Source organism: Cervus elaphus, chromosome 24 (assembly GCF_910594005.1).
Source record: "Cervus elaphus chromosome 24, mCerEla1.1, whole genome shotgun sequence".
Taxonomy (NCBI): Eukaryota; Metazoa; Chordata; class Mammalia; order Artiodactyla; family Cervidae; genus Cervus; species Cervus elaphus.
The window spans coordinates 14,559,753-14,586,574 of record NC_057838.1 but is presented as its reverse complement, the minus strand read 5'-3'; the positions used below and the strand labels follow the sequence as shown (position 1 = coordinate 14,586,574).

The 26,822-nt window shown below is 38.2% G+C and overlaps 1 protein-coding gene across 2 annotated transcripts in view; it reads left to right on the top strand.

Moving 5' to 3' along the window:
* Nucleotides 1-26,822, top strand: part of NEK10 (NIMA related kinase 10) — a 292,923-nt gene that overhangs the window by 106,330 nt on the left and 159,771 nt on the right. For both annotated transcript variants that reach the window (XM_043886665.1, XM_043886664.1), the window contains one exon: nucleotides 17,932-18,007. In XM_043886665.1, coding sequence (XP_043742600.1) covers nucleotides 17,932-18,007 — 76 coding nt within the window. The remainder of the gene's footprint in view (nucleotides 1-17,931; nucleotides 18,008-26,822) is intronic.

Below are 26,822 nucleotides of genomic sequence, written 5' to 3'. Positions count from 1 at the left end.
GTTTCCTTAAGAATTTTTTTTAGATCTTCCTTGGTGGCTCAGACAGTAAGGTATCTGCCTACGATGCGGGACACCCAGGTTCAATCCCTGGGTTGGGAAGATGTCCTGGAGAAGGAAATGGCAACCCGCTCTAGTATTCTTGCCTGGAAAATCCCATGGATGGAGGAGCCTGGTAGGCTACAGTCCATGGGGTTGCAAAGAGTTGCATACGACTGAGCCACTTCACTTCTTCTTTAAGAATTTTTACTACTTAAAGTTTGTATGCTTGTATATATTTTAATTTATAAATTAATAAGAATTATTATACGACTGAGCCACTTCACTTCTTCTTTAAGAATTTTTACTATTTAAAGTTTGTATGCTTGTATATATTTTAATTTATAAATTAATAAGGATTATTATAAATTGTGTGTTTGAATTTAATCACAAATAGTATATATATATATTTTAAATACTATTAAACAGATGTTTAATGGTTTAATAGATCTATTTAATTTTCCTAAAGGTGATTTTTCAGACCATATTTTCTGAGTCTAGCCAACGCTATGTCCCATTTTCTTACATTTAAATACATTGAGGTTCATCTTTTATTGTAGTAGTCTGATTTATTTTCTGTCTAAACTTATTTCAAGTAATTCTTATATTTACATTCTTTAACCAGTACCACACATCAAATGGTTTACAAAATAAGATAGTGCTAAAAATCTTCTAAAGAAAAACCTATCCCTTTGCAACGCTCAGTTCCAGTTCCTTAAAACAACCACTTTTCATTCTTTTTTAGCTCTATTTTCTGGTATTTGGTTTTCCCTTGGCTTCCTTGGTGGCTCAGTCAATAATCTGCCTGCAATGTGGGAGACCTGGGTTGGATCCCTGGGTTGGGAAGATCCCCTGGAGAAGAAGACGGCTACTCACTCCAGTGTTCTTGCCTGGAAAATCCTATGGACAGAGGAACCTGGTGGGCTACAGTCCATGGGGTACAAAGAGTCAGACATGACTGACTGACTGTCACTCTGATAGTTGAGGATTCAATTTTCTTGCTTTCTCTTCTTCCCCACCTGCCATCCTGCAATATATTTATAGCACAGTGTTAAAGTGAAAGTTGCTCAGTCGTTTCTGACTCTTTGTGACCCTATAGACTGTAGCCCACCAGGCTCCTCTGTCCATGGAATTCTCCAAGCAGGAATACTGGAGTGGGTTGCCATTCCCTTCTCCAATTTATGGAACAACTGGGGGTTAAACCAGTATTCAGTATTTACATTATTACTACTGTGTAACTATTGTTCAGTGTTGATTACTTCTCCTTCCTTATAGGCCTTTTGTTTTCCTTAGAGTTAATAATTGCCTTCTTTTTTTTTTTTTAAATTTTCCTAGTTTTCTGTGTACTTCTATTTCTTCTTCCCAGATCTTCTAAAAGGAATATAAAAGTCCTCTTTGTCTATTTTCCACATGGTCAGACAAGACAGTTACTCTGTTTTTTTTTTTCCCTTGGATACTCATTTTCTGTAGTTGTCTGTTGTAACATAGACCGAGTTTGACTTTAGGTCTGTTATACAGCTATTGTCCTGGAACTTTCATGCTCTTCTTCTTCTTCTTTTTTTTTTTTTTTTAATTTGGCTACACTGTACAGCTTGTGAGATCTGTTCCCTGACCAGGGATTGAATCTGGGCCACTGCAGTGAAAGCACTGAACCCTAATCACTAGGCCACCAGGGGACTCCCTCCTCCTTTTCTGGTTGGAGCCTCTATTTCCTACATCCTCTGGACTTCTTTTTCTTTTATAACTCCCCTATTTTGCCAAAGTGTATCTTTTAGTACTTTACTAAGAAAGAGTGCTTTGGAAATTATCATTTTTATTTTTTTAAATTTCTAATTAAAAACTTTTGGAGATAAAAGTGGCGTATACATTCTTTTAGTGTCAGGTGAACAACATAATAATTTGATATTTGTATACATTATAAAATGATCATCACAATAAGCCAAGTTAATATCCATCATGTTACATAGTTAATTTTTTTCTCTTGTGTTGAGAACCTTTTAAGATCTACTCTCAGCAACTTTCAAATATGCAATACAGTATTATTAACTATAGTCACCATGCTGTATATGACATCCCCAGGACTTATTTATGTTAGAACCGGAAGTTTGTATTTTGACCCCCTTCACCCACTTCTCCCACTCCCTATCCTCTGCCTTTGGCAGCCACTAGTCTGTTCTCTGTATCTATGAGCTTGATTTGTTTTTGTTTTTTACAGTCCACATGTAAGTAAGATTATGCAGTATGTCTTTCTCTGTCTGACTTATTTCACGTAGTATAATGCCCTCAAGGTCCATCCATGTTATTGAAAATGGCAAGATTTCAGTCTTTTTTATGACTGAACTGTATGTATATGTATGTATGTATGTATGTGTGTGTATGGATATATGAATAAAGTATATGTATATACATATGAGGGCTTCCCAGGTGGCGCTAGTGGTAAAGAACCCATTTGCCAATGCAGGAAACATGAAAGACTTGGGTTTAATCCCTGGGTCAGGAAGATCCCCTGGAGGAGGGCATGGCAACCTGCTTCAGTATTCTTGCCTGAGGAATCCCACGGACAGGGGAGCCTAGTGGGTTACATTCCACAGGATCATGAAGAGACACAACTGAAGCGACTGAGCATGCACAAGCATGTACTTAGGAATAAATATATGTATATTTAGATACATATACACACACATACAATAGGTTGAGTGTCGGGAGAAATATCAATAACCTCAGATATGCAGATAACATCATCCTTATGGCAGAAAGTGAAGAAGAACTAAAGAGCCTCTTGATGAAAGTGAAAGAGGAGAGTGAAAAAGTTGGCTTAAAGCTCAACATTCAGAAAACTAAGATCATGGCATCTGGTCCCATCACCTCATGGCAAAGAGATGGGGAAACAGTGGAAACAGTGGCTGACTTTATTTTTGGGGGCTCCATAATCATTGCAGATGGTGATTGAAACCATGAAATTAAAAGATGCTTACTCCTTAGAAGGAAAGTTATGACCAATCTAGACAGCATACTAAAAAGCAGAGACATTACTTTGTCAACAAAGGTCCATCTAGTCAAGGCTATGGTTTTTCCATTGGTCATGTATGGATGTGAGAGTTGGACTATAAAGAAAGCTGAGTGTAGAAAAATTGATGCTTTTGAACTGTGATGTTGGAGAAGACTCTTGAAAGTCCCTTGCACTGCAAGGAGGTCCAACCAGTCCATCCTAAAGGAGATCAGTCCTGGGTGTTCATTGGAGGGACTGATGTTGAAGCTGAAACTCCAATACTTTGGCCACCTGATGTGAAGAGCTGACTCATTTGAAAAGACCCTGATGCTGGGAAAGATTAAGGGCAGGAGGAGAAGGGGATGACAGAGGATGAGATGGTTGGATGGTATCACCAACTCAATGGACATGAGTTTGGGTAAACTTCGGGAGTTTGTGATGGAGGCCTGGCGTGCTGTGGTTCATGGGGTTACAAAGAGTCGGACACGACTGAGCGACTGAACTGAACTGAACTGAACTGAGTCATCCCAGGCCATAAAATGACTGACAAGAATATTGAAGAAAGGCAGATTTCCATACAAATATATAGCCTTTCATTAACATAGATTAGGAGAACAATGTATGAGTATAACGTACTGGTTTGTCAAGTCAGTTCTGAGCCTTTAGGTGGAACTGACTTGAAGACAGAATCTAGGGTAAATACATAGTACATTAACATAGCTTAAGACAAACATTTCCATAAGATAAATGCATTGTTTAGTTCAAGGTTTGAAAAAAGTTCAGGTGGAACCAGGTGTCATGGCAACACAGAATTTCAAGAGCAACCTCTTTTTAAATTTGTATAGAGAAGGGGAAAAAAATAGAACATATTTTTCTCCTTCCTCCTGCCACTTAAGAGAGAGATAAAAATAATGTCTGACACTTGCAGCTTATTTCCTCCATTTGGAGACCCCTGTCCTTCCTGCCTGTTACCCTCTCAAAAGCCTTTATGAAAAACCAGATTATGTACTGGCTTTTATGCCTGGTAGGAGTTTGGTCTTTATTCTTCGTATCTATCAGAAGCCTTTGAGGAATTTTAACCTCTAAGTAGTGATACTGGTTTAGGTTTTTCAAAGATTGTAGCGCTGGTTTGGAGAATTATGTTTTGGAGGGTAGTTATGGATGTGGGGAACTATACGAAGTATAGTTAAGTAGAGTTCAGGAGAGGTCATGGTGGCCTGAACTAGGTGATAGTGGTTGTATTAATTATCCATTGTTGTGTAACCAGTTACCAGAAAACTTAGTGGCTTAAGACAACACACATTTATTTTCTCACCATTTCAAGGGTCAGGAATCCAGCAGCATCTTTGCTGAATGGTTCTGGTTCAGGGTCTCTCATGAGCTTTCCGTCAGGCTGTGAGCCAAGGCTGCATCATTGGAAGTCTTGACTTGGCCTGGGAAAGACAGTGAAAGTCACTCAGTCATATCTGACTCTCTGCAACCCATGGACTTTAGCCTGCCAGGCTCCTCTGTCCATGGAATTCTCCAGGCATTTCTATTGGAGTGGGTAGCTGCTCCCTTTGCAAGGGATCTTCCTGACCCAGGAATCAAACTGGGGTCTCCTGCTTTGCAGGCAGATTCTTTACCAGCTGAGCTACCAAGGAAGCTGCTTGGCCTGGGAGTCCACTTCAAAGAAGGTTCACATGACTGGCAGTTAGTTCTGACTTTTGGCTGGAGATTGGTCTCTCATTCACCAGGACCTCTTCTCTCTGTGGCCCTTCAGCAGAATAGCCTGGACTGTTTTACCTAAGTTAGATAAATATTTCTTAACTATAAATTCAAAGTGAAAGTGAAGTCACTCAGTCATGTCTGACTCTTTGCGACCCCATGGACTGTATCCTACCAGGCTCCTCAGTCCGTGGAATTTTTCAGGTAAGAGTACTGGAGTGGGTTGCCATTTCCTTCTCCAGGGGATCTTCCCAACCCACCGATAGAACCCGAGCCAGGGATTGGACCCAGGTCTCCCACACTGCAGGCAGAGGCTTTACCATCTGAGCCACCAGGGAAGAACTCATAACATCAAAATCATAATATATAAAAGAAAAAATTAATTCATTGAATTTCATTGAAGTTTAAAACTTATGGTCTATGAAAGATATTACTAATAGAATGAAAAGACAAATTGCAGACTGGGAGAAAATATGTGTAGGTCATCTATTTAACAAAGAATTTGTATCAATAATACAAGCAATAAGAAAGCTCAATAATAAGAAAATAAACAACCCAATGGAAAAAAGGGCCAAATTTTGGACAAGCACTTCACTAAAGAAGATACAGAAGATGGCAGAGGAATAGGACAGGGAGACCACTTTCTCCCTGACAAATTCATTGAAAGAACATTTGAACATTGAGCAAATTCCACAAAACAACTCTGAACACAGGCAGAGGACACCAGGCACCCAGAAAGGCAGCCCATTGTCTTCAAAAGGAGGTAGGACAAAATATAGAAGATAAAAAGAGAGACAAAAGAGTTAGGGATGGAGATCCATCCCAGGGAGGGAGTCGTAAAAGAGAAGTTTCCAAACACCAGGAAACCCTCTCACCAGTGGGTCTGTTGGGAGTTTTGGAATCTCAGAGGGCAACATAACCGGGAGGAAAAATAAATACATACATACATACATACATACATAGCTAGCTAGCTAGCTAGCCAGCCCACAGATTGCGTGCCTAATGGCAGTTCTCAGTGGAGAAGTAGTCCAGATGCTTGCATCCACCACCAGCAAGCAGGGGCTGAACAGGGAGGTACAGGCTGCATTGCTTAGGGTAAGGACTGAGCCTGAAAGCCCTGAGGGCAATCTGAGGGAGCTAATGTGAAATAGCAACCCAAACTGTGGGACAGACAGGGAGAGAGAGAGAAAAAAAAGAGAGAGAGCACTTTGCTGTGAAAAGCCCTAACCGAAGGCACTGCCAGCCCCGCACACAGAACAAAGGACTGAGTGAATACCAGAGGAGAGCTAGCTGACTGTGGACCAGCCCATCCCCTGCCAGAGGCAGGGAGGCAGGCGGGTGACAGCTAGAGCTGGAAAGGGGCAAACTCAGCCCCAGAGATGGCATCTTCCACTAAACTGTGAGCAGGCTCCCAGTTGCCAACCAGGCCTTCCTGGGATCCTGGACGGATGATATCTGCCTGGAGGGTTGAAGCCAGAGATCAGCTCCCCAGAAGAGACACACGGCACACCTGAGATGGCGCACCTGGGAAACCGAGCGGCTGGGATGGGGCGGGGGGCGGCGATAAGACGCATCACCAAGCTGGGAGAGTGCGCTCGCCAAGCACCTGGTTGCCTGAGCTCCTCGGACCTGGGAAGGGCACACAACCCAGGGCCCACTTTAGAAAGTTCCTCTGCAGAGCAACCTGAAGCTTGAGCAGTGTAGACAGGGAAAGCATACACGCCGTGAGCGGGGGCAAACCCAGTGTGGCCGGGACACTGTGAGCGCTCCCCACACATGCCAGTGATATTTATTTGCAGTGTTCCTCCCTCCCTACAGCACATGTGAGCCTAGAAAAGTGACCACCACTGCCTTCTTGTGTCAGGGCGGAAATTAGACACTGAAGAGACCAGCAAACAGAAGAAGCTAAAATAAACAGAGGTCTCACTTTGGAAGTGACAGGTGCAATAGATTAAAACCCTGTAGTTAGCACCAACTACATTGGAAGGGGCCTATAGCTCTTGAGACGTATAAGCTGGATCAAGGAACTATCTGAAACTGGACTGACCCCACACTGCCCACAACAGCTCCAGAGAAATTCCTAGATATATTTTTACTATTATTGTTTAAATTTTTTTTTTTATTTTTTATTTTTAAGTCCTCTATTATTCCTTTAATTTTCATTTTTATGACCTACTATTATTACCTTGCAAAAAAAGACCCTATTTTTAAAGCAAACTTCATATATATTTTTTATAATTTTTGTGATTTTGTTTTGTTTGTTTTTTTAATATTTATTTTTGAGAGTCTAACCTCTAGATTTTTAATCTTTGCTTTTTGGTATTTGTTATCAATTTTGTGCCTTTAAGAATCCAATCTTCAGTACCCATTTTTATGTAGGAGAGTGATTAGTGGCTTGCTTGTCCTCTCCCCCTTTTGACTCTCCTTTTTCTCCCCTAGGTCATCTCTATCTCCTCCCTCCCCCTTCTCTTTTCTACCCAACTCTGTGAATTTCTTTGGGTATTCTGGGCTGTGGAGAACACTTAGGGAACTGATTACTGGCTAGATCTGTCTCTCTGCTTTTGAATCCCCCCCTTCCCCATGTCTCCTCCTGCTCACCTCTATCTCCTTCCTCCCTCTTCTCTTCTCTATGTAACTCTGTGAGCCTCTCTGAGTGTTCCAGGCTGTGGAGAGCATATAGGGAAGTGATTACTGGCTAGCTTGCTGTCTCCCCTTTTGATTCTCCCGCTTCTCCTCCTGGTCACCTCTATCTCCCTCCTCCCTCTTCTCTTCTCCATGTAACTCAGCGAACCTTTCTGGGTGTCCCTCATTGTGGAGAATCTTTTCTCCATTAACCTAGATGTTTTATCATTGGTGCTGTATGGATGGAGAAGTCTTGAGGCTACTGTAAGAATAAGACTGAAAACCAGAGGCAGGAGGCTTAAGTCCAAAACCTGAGAACATCAGAGAACTCCTGATTCCAGGGAACATTAATTAATAAGACCATCCAAAAGCCTCCATACATACACTGAAACCAAGATCCACCCAGGAGCCAACAAGTTCCAGAGCAAGACATACCATAAAAATTCTCCAGAAACACAGGAACATAGCCCTTAGCTTTAGTATACAGGCTGCCCAAAGTCACACCAAACCCATAGACATCTCAAAACGCACTACTGGACACTTCATTGCACTCCAGAGAGAAGAAATCCAGCCCCACCCACCAGAACACCGACGCAAGCTTCCCTAACCAGAAAACCTTGACAAGCTACTCGTCCAACCCCACCCACAGGGAAGAACCTCCACAAGCAAGCTAAACAAGATGAAAAGGCAGAGAAATACTCAGCAGGTAAAGAAACATGATAAATGCCTACCAAACCAAACAGAAGAGGAAGAGATAGGGAGTCTACCTGAAAAAGAATTCAGAATAATGATAGTAAAAATGATACAAAATCTTGAAAACAAAATGGAGTTACAAATAAATACCCTGGGGACAAATATTGAGAAGATGCAAGAAATGTTTAATAAGGACCTAAAAGAAATAAAAAAAGAGTCAACCAATAATGAATAATGCAATAAATGAGCTAAAAAAAAACACTCTGGAGGGAACCAACAGTAGAATAGCTGAGGCAGAAGATAGGATAAGTGAGGTAGAAGATGGAATGGTGGAAATAAATAGAGCAGAAAGGAAAAAAGAATTGAAATTAGGACAACCTCAGAGACCTCTGGGACCATGTCAGATGCCTAACATTCGAATCATAGGAGTCCCAGAAGAAGAAGAAGACAAAAAGAAAGGTCATGAGAAAATAGTTGAGGAGATAATGTTGAAAACATCCCTAAAATTGGGAAGGAAATAGCCACCCAAGTCCAAGAAACCCAGAGAGTCCCAAACAGGATAAACCCAAGGCAAAACACCTGAAGACACATAATAATCAAATTAACAAAGATCAAACACAAAGAACAAATGTTAAAAGCAGCAGGGGAAAAACAACAAATAACACACAAGGGGATTCCCATAAGGATAACAGATGATCTTTCAATAGAAACTCTTCAGGCCAGAAGGGATTGGAAGGACATACTTAAAGTGATGAAAGAGAAAAACCTCCAACCCAGGTTACTGTACCCAGCAAGGATCTCATTCAAATATGAAGGAGAATTCAAAAGCTTTACAGACAAGCAAAAGCTGAGAGAATTCAGCACCACCAAACCAGCTCTTCAACAAATGCTAAAGGATCTTCTCTAGACAGGAAACACTGAAAGGGAGTATAAACTTGAACCCAAAACAACAAAGTAAATGGCAATGGGATCATACTTATCAATAATTACCTTAAATGTAAATGGGTTGAATGCCCCAATCAAAGACAAAGCCTGGCTGAATGGATAAAAAAACAAGACCCCTATATATGCTCTACAAGAGAGCCGCCTCAAAACAAGGAACACATACAGAATGAAAGTGAAGGGCTGGAAAAAGATATTTCACACAAATGGAGACCATAAGAAAGCAGGAGTAGCAATACTCATATCAGATAAAATAGACTTTGAAATAAAGCTGTGAAAAGAGACAAAAAAGGACACTATATAATGATCAAAGGATCACTCCAAGAAGAAGATATAACAATTATAAATATATATGCACCCAACATAGGAGCACCACAATATGTAAGGCAAATACAAGTATGAAAGGGGAAATTAACAATAACACAATAATAGTGGGAGACTTTAATACCCCACTCACACCTATGGATAGATCAACTAAACAGAAAATTAGCAAGGAAACAAAAGCTTTAAATGATACAATGGAGCAGTTAGACTTAATTGATATCTATAGGACATTTAACCCCAAAACAATAAATTTTACCTTTTTCTCAAATGCACACAGAACCTTATCCAGGATAGATCACATCCTGGATCACATAAATCTAGTCTTGGTAAATTCAAAAAAATTGAAATCACTCCAAGCATCTTTTCTGATCACATTGCAGTAAGATTAGATGTCAATTACAGGAAAAAAAAAACTATTAAAAATTCCAACATATGGAGACTAAATAACATGCTTCTGAATAACCAACAAATCAGAGAAGAAATAAAAAAATAAATCAAAATATTTATAGAAACAAATGAAAATGAAAACACAACAACCCAAAACCTATGGGACACTGTAAAAGCAGTGCTAAGGGGAAGGTTCATAGCAATACAGGCTTACATTAAGAAACAGGAAAAAATCAAATAAATAACCTAACTCAACATGTAAAGCAACTAGAAAAGGAAGAAATGAAGAACCCCAGGGATAGAAGAAGAAAAGAAATTATAAAAATTAGGGCAGAAATAAATGCAAAAGAAACAAAAGAGATCATAGCAAGAATCAACAAAACTAAAAGCTGGTTCTTTGAGAAGATAAATAAAATTGACAAACTATTAGCCAGACTCATCAAGAAACTCATCAAAAAAGGGAGAATAATCAAATCAACAAAATTAGAAATGAAAATGGAGAGATCACAACAGACAACACAGAAATATAAAGGATCATAAGAGACTACTAACAGGAATTACATGCCAATAAAATGGACAACTTGGAAGAAATGGGCAAATTCTTAGAAAAGTATAACTTTCCAAAATGGAACCAGGAAGAAATAGACAATCTTAACAAACCCATCACAAGCACGGAAATTGAAACTGTAATCAGAAATCTTCCAGCAAACAAAAGCCCAGGACCAGATGGCTTCACAGCTGAATTCTACAAAAAATTTAGAGAAAAACTAATACCTATCCTACTCAAACTCTTCCAGAAAATTACAGAAGAAGGTAAACTTCCAAACTCATTCCATGAGACCACCATCACCCTAATTCCAAAACCAGACAAGGATGCCACAGAAAAAGAAAACCACAGGCGAACATCACTGATGAACATAGATGCAAAAATCCTTAACAAAATTCTAGCAAACAATCCAACAACATATTAAAAAGATCATATACCATGACCAAGTGGGTCTTATCCCAGGGATGTAAGGATTCTTCATCATTCACAAATCAGTCAATGTGATACACCACATTAACAAATTGAAAGATAAAAACCATATGATTATCTCAATAGATGCAGAGAAAGCCTTTGACAAAATTCAACATCCATTTATGATAAAAACCCTCCAGAAAGTAGGAATAGAAAGAACATACCTCAACATAATAAATGCTATATATGACATACCCACAGCAAATGTTATCCTCAATGGTGGAAGAAATTGAAAGCATTTCCCCTAAGGTCAGAAATAAGAAAAGGGTTCCCACTCTCACCATTACTCTTCAATATAGTTTTGGAAGTTTTGGCCATAGCAATCAGAGCAGTAAAAGAAATAAAAGGAATCCAGATTGGAAAAGAAGAAGTAAAACTCTCACTGTTTGCAGATGACATGATCCTCTACATAGAAAACCCTAAAGACTCTACCAGAAAATTACTAGAGCTAATCAGTGAATATAGTAAAGTTGCAGGATAGCAGCAGCAGCAGGATATAAAATTAACACACAGAAATCCCTTACATTCCTATACACTAACAGTGAGAAAACAGAAAGAGAAATTAAGGAAAGAATCCCATTCACCATTGCAACGAAAAGAATAAAATACTTAGTAATAAATCTACCTAAAGAAACAAAAGACCTATATATAGAAAACTATAAAACACTGATGAAAGAAATCAAAGAGGACACAAACAGATGGAGAAATATACCATGCTTATGGATTGGAAGAATCAACATAGTGAAAATGAATATACTACCTAAAGCAATCTATAGATTCAATGCAATCCCTATCAAGCTACCAACAGTATTTTTCAGAGAACTAGAACAAATAATTTCACAACTTGTATGGAAATACAAAAAAACCTTGAATAGCCAAAGCAATCTCGAGAAAGAAGAATGGAACTGGAGGAATCAACCTGCCTGACTTCAGGCTATACTACAAAGCTGCAGTCATCAAGACAGCATGGTACTGGCACAAAGACAAATATAGATCAATGGAACAAAATAGAAAGCTCAGAGATAAATCCATGCACCTATGGACACTTTATCTTTGACAAAGGAGGCAAGAATATACTATGGAGAAAAGACAATCTCTTTAACAATTGGTGCTGGGAAAACTGGTCAACCACTTGTAAAAGAATGAAACTAGAACACTTTCTAACACCATACACAAAAATAAACTCAAAATGGATTAAAGATCTAAATGTAAGACCAGAAACTATAAAATTCCTAGAGGAAAACATAGGCAAAACCCTCTCTGACATAAATCATAGCAGGATCTTCTTTGACTCACCTCCCAGAATATTGGAAATAAGAGCAAAACTAAACAAATGGGACCTAATTAAACTCAAAAGCTTTTGCACAACGAAGGAAACTATAAGCAAGGTGAAAAGACAACCTTCAGAATAGGAGAAAATAATAGCAAATGAAGCAACTGAGAAATAATTAATCTAAAAACTATACAAGCAGCTCCTGCAGCTCAATTCCAGAAAAATAAATGACCCATTCAAAAATTGGGCAAAAGAACTAAACAGACATTTCTCCAAAGAAAACATATAGGTGGCTAACAAACACGTGCCAATATGCTCAACATCACTCATTATCAGAGAAATGCAAATCAAAACCACAATGAGGTACCATCTCATGCCAGTCAGAATGGCTGCTATCCAAAAGTCTACAAACAATAAATGCTGGAGAGGGTGTGGAGAAAAGGGAACCCCCTTACACTGTTGGTGGGAATGCAAACTACAGCCACTATGGAGAACAGTGTGGAGATTCCTTCAAAAACTGGAAATAGAACTGCCATACGACTCAGCAATCCCTCTGCTGGGCATACACACCGAGGAAACCAGAATTGAAAGAGACACATGTACCCCAGTGTTCATCGCAGCACTGTTCACAATAGCCAGGACATGGAAGCAACCTAGATGCCCATTGGCAGATGAATGGATAAGAAAGCTATGGTACATATACACAATGGAATATTACTCAGCCATTAAAAAGAATGCATTTGAATCAGTTCTAATGAGATGGATGAAACTGGAGCCTATTATACAGAGTGAAGTAAGTCAGAACGAAAAACACCAATACAGTATACTATCGCGGGCGTGTGCAACATCTGATGGATCATCAAAAAAGCAAGAGAGTTCCAGGAAAACATCTATTTCTGCTTTATTGACTATGCCAAAGACTTTGACTGTGTAGATCACAATAAAGTGTGGAAAATTCTGAAAGAGATGGGAATACCAGACCACTTGACCTGCCTCTTGAGAAACCTGTATGCAGGTCAGGAAGCAACAGTTAGAACTGGGCATGGAACAACAGACTGGTTCTAAATAGGAAAAGGCGTATGTCAAGGCTGTATATTGTCACCCTGCTTATTTAACTTCCATGCAGAGTACATCATGAGAAACGCTGGGCTGGAAGAGGCACAAGCTGAAATTGAGATTGCCTGGAGAAATATCAATAACCTCAGATATGCAGATGACACCACCCTTATGGCAGAAAGTGAAAAGGAACTAAAAAGCTTCTTGATGAAAGTGAAAGAGGAGAGTGAAAAAGTTGGCTTAAAGCTCAACATTCAGAAAACTAAGATCATGGCATCTGGTCCCATCACTTCATGGGAAATAGATGGGGAAACAGTGGAAACAGTGTTAGGCTTTATTTTTGGGGGCTCCAAAATCACTGCAGTTGGTGATTGCAGCCTTGAAATTAAAAGACACTTACTCCTTGGAAGGAAAGTTATGACCAACTAGATAGCATATTAAAAAGCAGAGACGTTACTTTGCCAACAAAGGTCTGTCTAGTCACGGCTATAGTTTTTCCAGTGGTCATCTATGGATGTGAGAGTTGGACTGTGAAGAAAGCTGAGTGCTAAAGAATTGATGCTTTTGAATTGTGGTGTTGGAGAAGACTCTTGAGAGTCCCTTGGACTGCAAGGAGATCCAACCAGTCCATCCTCAAGGAGATCAGTCCTGGGTGTTCATTGGAAGGACTGATGCTGAAGCTGAAACTCCAATACTTTGGCCACTTGATGCGAAGAGTTGACTCATTGGAAAAGACCCTGATGCTGGGAGGGATTGGGGGCAGGAGGAGAAGGGGACGATAGAGGATGAGATAGCTGGACGGCATCACCAACTTGATGGACATGAGACTGGGTAAACTCCGGGAGTTTGTGATGGACAGGAAGGCGTGGTGTGCTGCGATTCATGGGGTCACGAAGAGTCGGACACGACTGAGCAACTGATCTGAACTGAACTGAACTGAATGCATATATATGGAATTTAGAAAGGTGGTTACCATGACCCTATATGCGAGACAGAGAAAGAGACACAGATGTATAGAACAGTCTTTTGGACTCTGTAGGAGAAGGCGAGGGTGGGATGATTTGAGAGTATAGCTTTGAAACATGTATATTATCATATGTGAAACAGATTGCCAGTCCAGGTTCTATGCATGAGACCAGGTGCTCAGGGCTGGTGCACTGGGATGACGCTGAGGGATGGGATGAGGGGGGAGCTGGGAGGGGGATTCAGGATGAGGAACACATGTACACCCATGGCTGATTCATGTCAATGTGTGGCAAAAACCACTACAATATTGTAAAGTAATTAGCCTCCAATTAAAATAAATTAATTAACAACAACAACAAAGAAGATACACTGATGGCAAATAAATACATAAAAATTGCTCAACACCATTAGTCATTAGCAAAATTCAAATTAAAGCTACACTGAGCTTTCACTACATAGTAATTAAAATGGCTAATTAAAAAACCCTGACAACTACAAATGCTGATGAAGAGGCAGAAACAACTAGACCTCTCTATTCATGTCTGGTGAGAACACACTGGAAAATATTTTGACTTGGTAATATTTTAATGAAATTAAACATATATTTATCATAGTATTTAGTAATGTCACTCCAAGGAATCAAAGAGAAATAAAAATTAATCTTTGCAGAAAAATTTGTGTGCAGTTATTGTGTTTACTTGAGTTTGTAGTATAATCGTGAATAGAAATGGTGAGAGTGGACATTCTTGCCTTTTTGTTTGTAGCCTTGAGTTTATGCAACTTTTGTCTTAATTACTATAGCCTTGTAATAATTATTAGTTCATTGTAGAAAGCTACGTTTTCTATCAAAATCCATGGCTTCTCTTGGCCTTTTCTATTTCTGTATTAATTTTATACTCAATTTGTGAAGATCCACTCAAAATATGAAGAGGCATTTGATTGGAATTACATAAATTAACTTAGAAAGAATGAAATTTATATAATATTGAAAATTCCAACCCATAAATTTGGACTTTCTCTCCATTAATTCTAGTCTTTATTGACTCTGTAACAAAATTTTATAATTTTCTCTGCATAGGTCTTTCATATCTTTTGTCATGTTTTCCTAGGTATTTGTTTCTATGCTACTGTATAATTAGTATGCTTTCTTCTTCTTCTTCCTTGAAAGGAAAGAGAAAATAATATTTTCTGATTTATTTTTAAAATTTAGTTATCAAGGCCCATCAAAGATGTGCTTATATGACAGTCTCTTCAAAATATCTATCAGGATATTAACAAGACAACTATATCTTTTCTTTTATGCTTTAATTGAGACCTGATTGACATACAACATTATGTTAGTTTTTAGTGTATAACATAATGATTTGGTATTTGTTATATATTGTGAAATGATCATTGTAAGTTGCGATAATATCCAGCCTTGCTTTTGATCTTAAGGGAGGGACATTCAGTCTTTTAACATTAAGTAGAGAGTTAGCTGTACGTTTTTTACAGGTGCCCTTTATTGGGTTAAGGAAATCCTATTTCCCATTTTGCTGAAAAGAATAGATGCTGAATTTTGTCAAGTTCTTCTTATACAACAATTGAGATGATCATATGATTTCCTTCTCTAATGTTCTGATCTGGGAAGCAATAGTGATTCATTTTTAAATGTTGGACCAGCCTTGTATTTCTAGCATAAACTCCACTTGATTATTATGGGTTATCCTTTTAAATATACCTCTAGATTGAATTTACTTATATTTTATTGGTAATTTTAGCATCTGTTCTCATGGGAAATGTTGTCCTGTGGTTTTCTTTTCTTATAATGCCTTTGTTTGGATCTGGTTCCGGGTAATACTGATTTCGTAAGCTGAGCTGGAAAGTGTTCTCTCTTCTGTTTTCTGGTAGAGCTTGGGCATGACTGACATCTACTCTCTAAATGTTTGGTTGATTTTGTAAATGAAATTACCTAGGCCTGATTTTCCTTTGTTGGCAGCTACTGTATTGTGTTTTGATGAGGATTTGGGGCTTTAGAATTGAACAACCACAAATTCATGTGTAACTATTCATTTCTACCTATATTCTCTTTGAACTTCCGTTTCTTCATCTGTAAAATGGGTCACTGTGAGATTAAATAACAATATATATCAGTTGGTTATCACTGTGATATATATACTACATTTGTATATTTTAACTTATTCACATTTTAATATTATAGTACTTACTACTTTTACAGATAAGAAAACTATTACAAACAGAAATTAAATAACTTCCCCAGGGTTACTCAGGTAGCACATAATGAGGCTGGGGTTTGAATTGAGCCTGTCTGGTTCCAGAGTCCTTGCCTTTAATCACTGCTGCTGCTAAATCACTTCAGTCATGTCCGACTGTGTGTGACCCATAGACAGCAGTCCACCAGGCTCCCGTATCCCTGGGATTCTCCAGGTAAGAACACTGGAGTGGGTTGCTATTTCCTTCTCCAAAGCATGAAAGTGAAAAGTGAAAGTGAAGTCACTCAGTCATGTCCGACTCTTAGCGACCCCATGGACTGCAGCCTACCAGGCTCCTCCATCCATGGGGTTCTTCAGGCAAGAGTACTGGAGTGTGTTGCCATTGCCTTCTCCTTTTAATCACTAAGAGGCACTAACTATAATAATTGCTATCCCATTGTTGAGTATTAGCACAGACAATATATGTAAGCAGCTAAACCTATGCTAATTCAAGGTTGTTGTTTAGTACACTGGTATGTGAAGAACTGACTCGTTTGAAAAGATTGAAGGTGGGAAAGATTGAAGGCAGGAGGAGAAGGGAACAACAGAGGATGTGATGATTGGATGGCATCACTGACTCAATGGACATGAGTTTGAGTAAACTCCGGGAGTTGGTGGTGGACAGGGAAGCCTGGCATGCTGCAGTCCATGGGGTCGCAAAGAGTCATGACTGAGTGACTGAACTGACCTGATTGTTATTCATAACACAAGTTAATATTACTATGAACAAAGTCAAGTACTTCAAAATATTTTCAACCTGTCAAAGACATTTTATTATAGACAATCAAGTACGTTGTATTGAAAATTTATCACAGTGAAATTCCATACATATTTAGTGCACTTAAAAAAGTCATATTGTGAACATCAAACTTTACTAGGAATAGCAACTTGAATTTTTGCCCTTGTTCAACTCTGTACTTTTGTGTAATTCTAGTAATTAAACTTCTTGAAAAGTTTGCAAATCCTTACAATAGTAAAAGGAAGAGTATCTGTTTCTACCACTTTGATATTAGTTGTTGAGTGGCTTAAAAAGAGAAGTATTTGAACACTCTTGGAAGAATTTAGCTAGGACTAATGTTAAATATAAATATTTAGTGTTATAGTTTAAAAATTAGAATCTTTTATATTAACATTAAGCATATTATTATATATGTATTTTGATTTAACTGTGAATATTGTATTTACTGTGACTTCATACAGATAGATGCCATTAATTTCAGGTTTTCAGATCTTCATGGTGATTATTTAGGCTTAGCATATTTATTTATTTATTTTGGCCCATGAGATGATGACTACCATATGCCAAAACATTAGGTTCATTTTATTTATTTGAAAATTATAAAGAATAATCTAAAAAGTAGAATTACAAGTTCAAAAGTGCCTTGTCCTATCTTTCAGTCAGCAAGACTTATTTTAATATTTTTAATGATAGATCTTATTATGTCAATACATATAATGGCATAATGTATGTATACCATTAATGAAAACTGGGAATGGTTCAGAATATTGTACATGGGGCATTTTGACAGGGAAAGACAAGAAAAACTTTCTCTTGTGAATTGTAATAGTTTTTTTTGTTATTTTGTTTTCTGCAGAATGTTAAAAGGTAAGGAACAGTGTTAATTCTGGGAAAATATAATAAAATTGCTTTGTTTTTTAATTGTAGCTGACTTTGGCCTGGCAAAGCAAAAACAAGAAAGCAGTAGACTGACATCTGTTGTGGGAACAATTCTGTACTCCTGGTAAGGACAGTTATTTTATGGTTCTCAAATATCATTCTTAACTGGTTTGGGCTTTCATTTCTTTTCTTGGTGTGCAAAGGAAAGACATTTACCTCTAATAAGTTTTCTTCAATTAGCCAGGTAATACACATGTGTAGAATCGTGCCATTACATATTTAAAATAACCAACTATATCTTTCCTTTAAGGTAACTCTGCCCCTCAATTACTTGTAATTGAAATGATCCTCAGCACACAACAGGTGTACAAAACTTGTTGAATGAATCTGTGAATGAACTAGTAGACTTGGTTTGCAACATGTCACTTGGAACATTTAATTGCACCTATTGTATACATGATTCTTTTATTCATCTATAGACATTCAAGGTCAAGGAAAGGGTTTTTAAAGTCCTAATGCTTGTCCTAGCATCTGGCAAATAATAGGTTCAGAATAAATTTTATTATGTGAATGAATAAATGATGATATATTTACTTATACATATATTTACAAAGTTGGTTGCTTCTTGGGTAAAAGAGTGTTATTTTGATGAATTGAGACTCTTTAGCATGGTTTTAGGGTTCCTTTGCAATTCACTAATTATCATGAAGTGAGAATCTTCCTATGCTGATCATATATCATTTGTTCTGAATCTGTCAAACAGATATGGTAGTCTGTAGATGCAGCAGATTTCAGGGAAATATTCTGAAATCTCATTCATCAGGTCAAACAATCAAGACACGTCCATCTTTGTTTTTTAACCTAGTCTATTGCACAGCAGAGCCCTGGGGATAGGGTTCAGAATAAATCTCCAAGGAGGGTGGAGGTTGGAAATAACAGCCCTTTTTTACAAAGTTCTTTCATACAAGAATATGTCAAGTAGTATTTTTGAGGGATCAATTTTCATTTATTTGGCTAGTGTTATTGAAACTAGCTTCATGAGAAGATGCAGAGACTGGTGGACCAGTCTACAATTGTACCTTGAAAACTGAAGGTTTATCTGTGCACTTAATCTCTTAATAATAAGGATATGACTCAACTACTACTTGTTGCTGGTAGAATAATTTTCTTTTGTTCTACTTCTTACTCTTTTTCAGAAATAATAAAAACTTAATCACAAAAGTGTTAAGTAATCATATATTCCTGAACAAGTAAAATGCAAACTAAAAGTAAGCAGATTTATTCCCAAGACTGTGAATTAATAAGTTTAGAATTGCTAATATGATAACTTTGTGTGTGTGTTGAGGTGGGGTGGAGGAGCCAGGAGATCTGTACAGTATGTAAGAAGAAATCTGAAACATGACAATTATTTTGTCTTATTAGCCCAAAGATAGATTCACATTTCCTTTTAACTTTCAAATTACCTATAGAGTTAGGAAGGCTGAACCTCTTAATATGGTTAAGCTATTGTTTCATTTAGGAATATCACAAATATATGACCATAAAGCTCTTTTTAAAAAAAGCTCTCTTTTAAAAAAACTGCTTTAAAATGTTTACTTCTACTCCCTTATCCCACTTTCCTCTTTCCTGGTTGTTAGAAATGTTTTTCCAAAAGACAAGGATCTAAGTGAAATAGTTTATTTAGCAGGTGGTCCCATGAAATACTAGGGGGCTGGGGAGGGAATGAGACACAGAAGAGAAAGCAGCCAGTAAGGAACTATTAATAATCAGATCTGTAGATTGTGATCTGGGATATAGTACATGAGATGTTTCAGAGTGGTCCTATATACCAAATGAAAGGTAGGAATGTTTCTTCTTTTCCCAGCCACAAGTGGTTGAGGACTACTCCACTGACCTTTAGACACTCCTGGCCTCCTGGGGTGGGGGCTGGGAGGAAGCGCCCGGGTAGAGAGTCATGTGTGATGTTAAGGATATGCACTGGAAATGTCAGCTGTATAAACTCTTAACTTTTTATTGTTCCAAATTTAAGATGGTTCCTAATACATCACTTCACAAGTCCAGCTACTTTTGAATTTTCTTATATCCTTCTCTTCTGGTTTTCTCTGAGTTTGTGAATATGACAAAAGTAAAACCAGTATCTTTCACAGTCTCTGCCTTGATATTTGCACCTTCATGCCTATTCCCCTCCACATTCTATAGTTGTTTTTGTTCAGTTGCCAAGTCATATTTGATTCTTTGTGACCCCAAGGACTGCAGCACCCCAGGCTTCCCTGTCCCTCACCATATCCTGGAGTCTTCCCAAGTTCAAGTCCATTGCATCAGTGATGACATCCAACCATCTCATCCTCTATCACCCTCTTCTTGTTCTGCCCTCAATATTTCCCAGCATCAGGATGTTTTCCAATGAGTCAGCTCTTTCCATCAGGTGGCCAAAGTATTGAAGCTTCAGCTTTAGCATCAGTCCTTCCAATCAATTCAGTTCAGTTCAGTCTCTCAGTTGTGTCTGACTCTTTGAGACCCCATGGACTGCAGCACGCCAGGCCTCCCTGTCCATCACCAACTCCCAGAGTTTACTCAAACTCATGTCCATTGAGTCGGGAAAGCCTCATCAAGAGGCTTTTCAGTTCCTCTTCACTTTCTGCCATAAGGGTGGTGTCATCTGCATATCTGAGGTAATTAATATTTCTCCCGGCAATCTTGATTTCAGCTTGTGCCTCTTCCAGCCCAGCGTTTCTCATGATGTACTCTGCATATAAGTTAAATAAGCAGGGTGACAATATACAGCCTTGATGTACTCCTTTTCCTATTTGGAACCAGTCTGTTGTTCCATGTCCAGTTCTAACTGTTGCTTCCTGACCTGCATATAGGTTTCTCAAGAGGCAGGTCAGGTGGTCTGGTATTCCCATCTCTTGAAGAATTTTCTACAGTTTGTAGTGATCCAGTGAGTAGTCAAGGTTGATTTCCTTTAAGACTGACTGGTTTGATGTCATTGCTCTCCAAGGGACTCTCAGGAGTCTTCTCCAGCACCACAGTTCAAAAGCATCAATTCTTCATTGCAGTGGCTTCTTTAGGGTCCAACTCTCACAACTATATATGACTACTGGGAAGACCATAGCTTTGATTTACAGACCTTTGCCAGCAAGGTGATGTCTTTGCTTTTTAATATGCTGTCTAGGTTTGTCTAGGCTTTCCTGCCAAGAAGCAGTTGTCTTCTAATTTCATGGCTGCAGTCACCATCCTCGGTGATTTTAGAGCCCAAGAAGAGGAAACCTGTCACTGCTTATACCTTCTCTCCTTCTGTTTTTCATGAAGTGATGGGACTGGATGCCGTGATCTTTGATTTTTGAATATTTAGTTTTAAGCAGGCTTTTTCACTCTCCTCCTTCACCCTCATCAAGAGATTCTTTAGTTCCTCTTCACTTTCTGCCATTAGAGTGCTATCGTTTGCATATCTGAAGTTGTCAATAGTCCATGTTCTGTAATTTCTGTGTAATTTTTATAAACTCCTTTGAGCCAATTAATTTGACCTGGAATGCCTCATTCAAGCTTCCCTGAGTTTAATGAGCTTGATCTTCCTATATCAGTTTGCTCTTTTTGGCTTTGTTTGTTCAGGTATTAACTTTGTTAATAGAAGAAAGTTCTTCCTTAACGTTTACAGGCAGTGCCTCAGAGCATTCTTTATTCTGAATCTCAGCTGCTAGATAAGTGGTTGTGGGCACTGGATTGATTGTGATGGAACAGAAGTTTCATAAAATTTCTTTGTCTGATTGGATTCATTATTAGGCAGGTCTTTATTATCCTTTTCATGGAAAATAATCTCCAAATATAATCTTTGGTTATGTTTTTTATCTCTATGTTTTACTCCAATTCCAGAGTCTTAAAATTGTATAATTCCTTCAACTTCATTTTCAGAGCAGATTTTAGAGTTTGAAGCTCTGAGAAACATTTTAGGCTACTTCGTGTGTGCATGCATGTTAAGCTGCTTCAGTTGTGTCTGACTCTTTGTGACCTTATGGACTGTAGCCCTCCAGGCTCCTCTGTCAATGGGATTCTCTAGGCAAGAATAAGGGAGTGGGTTGCCATGCCCTCCTCCAGGGGATCTTCCCAACTGAGGGATCAAACCTGTGTCTCTTGTGTCTCCTACATTGGCAGGCAGGTATTTTACCACTAGCACCACTGGCAAGTTCTTCCTAGAATATATATTTGGAATTTCTGGATAATAAACAAGTATGATCTCATAAAAACAGATAACTTGGACTAATCTTGGAATGGGAATTCTTTGAGACTTCATTGCTTAGTGTAATCCCACTTGTGTTATTACATTAGATAATTAAAAGTTGGCAAATTTTTCACTGGATGGATCAAAATAAACCTGTAGGAAAACCTGAACAAGTAGAGACACATTGAAACCTGCCTAACTAGACTGTTCTTCCCAAGGTCTTAAGGAATCTCTGAGCTCTGAGACTCTTAACTGGCCTAAAATACTTCAGTAGCTTCCAGCTGCTCACAATTCACAGACCGAGTCCCCAGTCGGCCTGCAGGTGGACAGCCCTGATCCCTGCCTTTGCCAGCATCCTGCTGTCCCTCCAACCCAGACATCACTGCTCTTAGCTGAACCCTGTGTGTTTCCTGTGACCACAGGGCTTTGACATGTGCTGCCCCCTCTGCCTGGGATACTGCTTTCCCCATTTGTCAGCTCTTTACCCTTTACCTCTCAGCCAGAACATGCCTCCTCAGGCAAACTCCCCAAAACAGGACAGGATGCCCCTGGCCTACACACACCATGCACTCATCCTTCACAAGGTGAACTTTTATATTTATTTTGTCATAGGCCACCATCCCCAGCACTGAGCCCAGAGTGTGGTTTACAGGATCACAAGAAACATATACTATATGAGTGATCCACTACTTGTATGATTATGACCAGAACCTGAAATAATGGAGATATCATTATTGTTACTCAGTCTCTCAGTTGTGTCTGACTCTTTGCAACCCATTGGGCTGCAACACGCCAGGCTTCCCTGTCCTTCAGTATCTCCTGGAGTTTGCTCAAACTCGTGTCCATTGAGTTGATGATACAATGCAACCATCTCATCCTCTGTCACCATCTTCTCCTGATCTCAGTCTTTCCTAGCATCAAGGTCTTTTCCAATGAGCTGGCTCTTCACATCAGGTGGCCAAAGTATTGGAGCTTTAGCTTCAGCATCAGACCTTCCAATGAATATTCAGGGGTGATTTCCTTTAGGATTGTCTGGTTTGATCTCCTTGCTGTCCAGGGGACTCTCAAGAGTATTTCCAGCACCACAGTTTTTTTTTTTTTTTTCAGTCATATGAAAGGTATTACATTTTCTTTCTTTTTTTTTTTCATTTATTTTTATTAGTTGGAGGCTAATTACTTTACAATATTGTAGTGGTTTTTGCCATACATTGACATGAATCAGCCATGGATTTACATGTGTTCCCCATCCCGATCCCCCCTCCCGCCTCCCTCCCCATCCCATCCCTCTGGGTCTTCCCAGTGCACCAGCCCTGAGCACTTGTCTCATGCATCCAACCTGGGCTGGTGATCTGTTTCACCCTTGAAAGTATACTTGTTTTAATGCTGTTCTCTCAGAACATCCCACCCTCGCCTTCTCCCACAGAGTCCCAAAGTCTGTTCTGTACATCTGTGCCTCTTTTTCTGTTTTGCATATTGGGTTACCGTCTTTTTAAATTCCATATATATGCATTAGTATACTGTATTGGTCTTTATCTTTCTGGCTTACTTCACTCTGTATAATGGGCTCCAGTTTCATCCATCTCATTAGAACTGATTCAAATGAATTCTTTTTAAAGGCTGAGTAATATTCCATTGTGTATATGTACCACATCTTCCTTATTCACTCGTCTGCTGATGGGCATCTAGGTTGCCTCCATGTCCTGGTAATTATAAACGGTGCACCACAGTTTGAAAGCATCAGTTCTTCAGTGCTCAGCCTTCCTTATGGTCCAACTCTCACATCCATACATGACTACTGGAAACACCACAGCTTTGACTATATGAAGCTTTGTCAGCAAAGTGACATCTCTCCTTTTTAATATGCTGCCTAGGTTTGTCATAGTTTTTTTCCAAGATGCAATTGAGTTGGTCAAAAAGTTCAGTTGGGTTTTTCCGTGGGCTCTTATGGAAAAACCCTAATGAACTTTTTTGACTAACCCAGTATAATAAAGGAAATTTCTCCCTCCCACTGTAACAAACCACCCTACCCTGACCCCCTCCGCCTTAGCTGTACTTTAGATTTCCAAAGTTTGCCTGCCCCCCTGGTAGAGCAACTGCTAACTTCCTTCTGCTCTATGTTAAATGTCCTTTCTATAGAAAGGTTATCCTGGTCACCCACCCCTCGTAGCAGCCTTTTTCAGACTCTACCCCTTTATCTCCTCATAGCACTTGGCTCTCTCTGTCATTATGTTGTATTTTTTTTTTTATGTTGTATTTTTAATTAGTGTATCATGTGTCTCCCACTTAAACACAAACTCCCCAACAGTAAAGCTCTCGGCTGTTTTGTTCACCATTGTTCCCCTGCTCCTCTAGGAGCAGACTGACAGAATCCTAATAAATATTTTGAATTAATAATAATAATAGTTGTTATTATTATTATCAATAATTATTAAGTCATTCTGACTTTGTCTTTAAATGTCTTTTTGAAACTTTATGGAAGAGTAATTGGGAAAATTTAACAAATATAATTGTATATGTTTAAAGTATATAACATGATTTGATATACATTTGTGAAATAATTATCAAGATCAGTATAATTAACAAATTTGTCACCTCACATAATTAACCCTTTGTTGTTCTGATAATGTTAATATCTACTCTCTAGGACTTTTAAGTACACAATAGCATGTTATTAACTGTAGTCACTATTAGATGCTCAGAACTTACTCTTCTCATAACTGAAAATTTGTTCCCTTTGACCTGCATCATCCTTTTTCTTTCCCCCACCCCTGCCCAACCCATGGCAACCACATTCTACTCTCTATTTCTATAGAATCAGCTTCTATAATTTCTCTATAGAATCAGCTTCTATAATTTCTCTGACTTATTTCAAATAGAGTAATGTCTTTCTGGTTCATCTATGTCATTGTAAATGAGATTTCCTTCCTTTTAATGGTTGAAAATATTCTATTGTGTATATATATTTATACACACACACACCGCATTCTGTGTTAATGTGATTAAAAATGCATGTGCATTTTTATCAAGCTCTAAAGCACTAACAGTTTTTTAATTGAAGTATAGTTGATTTCCCATATTATGTTACCTACAGGTGTATAGCAAAGTGATTCATATTTTTGCAGATTATAATCCATTGAAAATTATTACAAAATCATTGGTATAATTCCCTGTGTGACCTAGTATATCCTTGTTGCTTATCTATTTTACATATAGTAGTGTGTATCTGTTAATCCAATACTTCAGATTTGTCCCTCCTCACTTCCTTCCCCTTTGGTAACTGTAAGTTTGTTTTCTATGTCTGTTGCATCTGTTTCTGTTTCACATATACATTTGTTTGTATTCTTGTTTAGATTCCACATATAAGTGATGTTATACAGTACATGTCTTTCTCTGTCTGACTTATCTCATCTGACTTATCTCACTGAGTATAATAATCTCTAGGTTCATGCACGTTGTTGCAAATGGCAGAATTGTATTCTTTTTAAGTGGCTGAGTAGAATTTTCCATTGTGTGTGTGTGGGTGTGTGTATATATATACATGTACACACACATATATATGTATATATATATATATATATAATCACATATTTTTTATTTAAAAAATTTATTGATAATATTGGTTTATAATATTAACATAAACATCATGTATAAAATGTTATATTTCTTCTTCAGTATATGGTACAATGGGCTCACCACCAAAAGTTTAGTATCTGCCACCATACAACTGATCCTGTTGGTCCATTTCACACTCCCCTTGCACCTGTTCCCTTTGGTAACAAGTGCTCTGTTCCAGGGATCTCCAGATAGTTTGGCTTGGTTTGTTTGTTTATTTTTGTTTTGCTTCCTTGTTTGTTTTTATATTCCATATATGAGTGAAATCATGCTGTATTTGTTTTTCCCCATCTGACATTTAATTTAGCATAAGATTTCAAGGTCCATCCATGTTGTTGTAAGTGGCAAGATTTCATTTTTGTGGCTGAGTAGTATTTCATCACACACACACACACACACACACACACACACACACACACACATCTCACATCTTCTCTATCTATCATCTTTTGATGGCACTAAGATTGTTTCCGTGTCTTGATTACTGTAAATAGTGCTGTGATGAACATAGAAGTGTGTATAAGTTTTCAAAGTATTTTTATCCTTGAATAAATATCCAGAAGTGGGATACATAGATTATATGGTAGTTTTGTTAATTTTTTAAGGAATCTTTATACTGTTTTTCATAATGGCTGCACTGATTTTAAATGTTGTAATTTTATTAATTATACTATGCTATACATCTTCTCTCATAATTCTTTTTTAAATTAAAGTTTAATCTATTTACAATGTTGTGCCAATATCTGCTGTATAGGAGAGTGACTAAATTATAGAAACATATACATTCTTTTTTATATTCCTTTCCATTTTGATTTCTCCCAAGAGATCGGATCTAATGCTATACAGTAGAACTTTGTTGTTTATCCATCTAAATGTAATAGTAGTATCTACCCATCCCAAACTCCCAGTACATCTCTTTCCCTCCCCCCAACCGTTAGCAACCACAAGTCTGATCTCTATGTCTGTGAGTCCATTTCTGTTTTGTAGATAGGCTCATTTGTGCCATATTTTAGATTCCAAACTTAAGTGATACCATGGTATTTGTCTTGCTCTTTCTGACTTATTTCACTTAGCATGATAGCTAGAGTTGCACCCATGTTACTGCAAA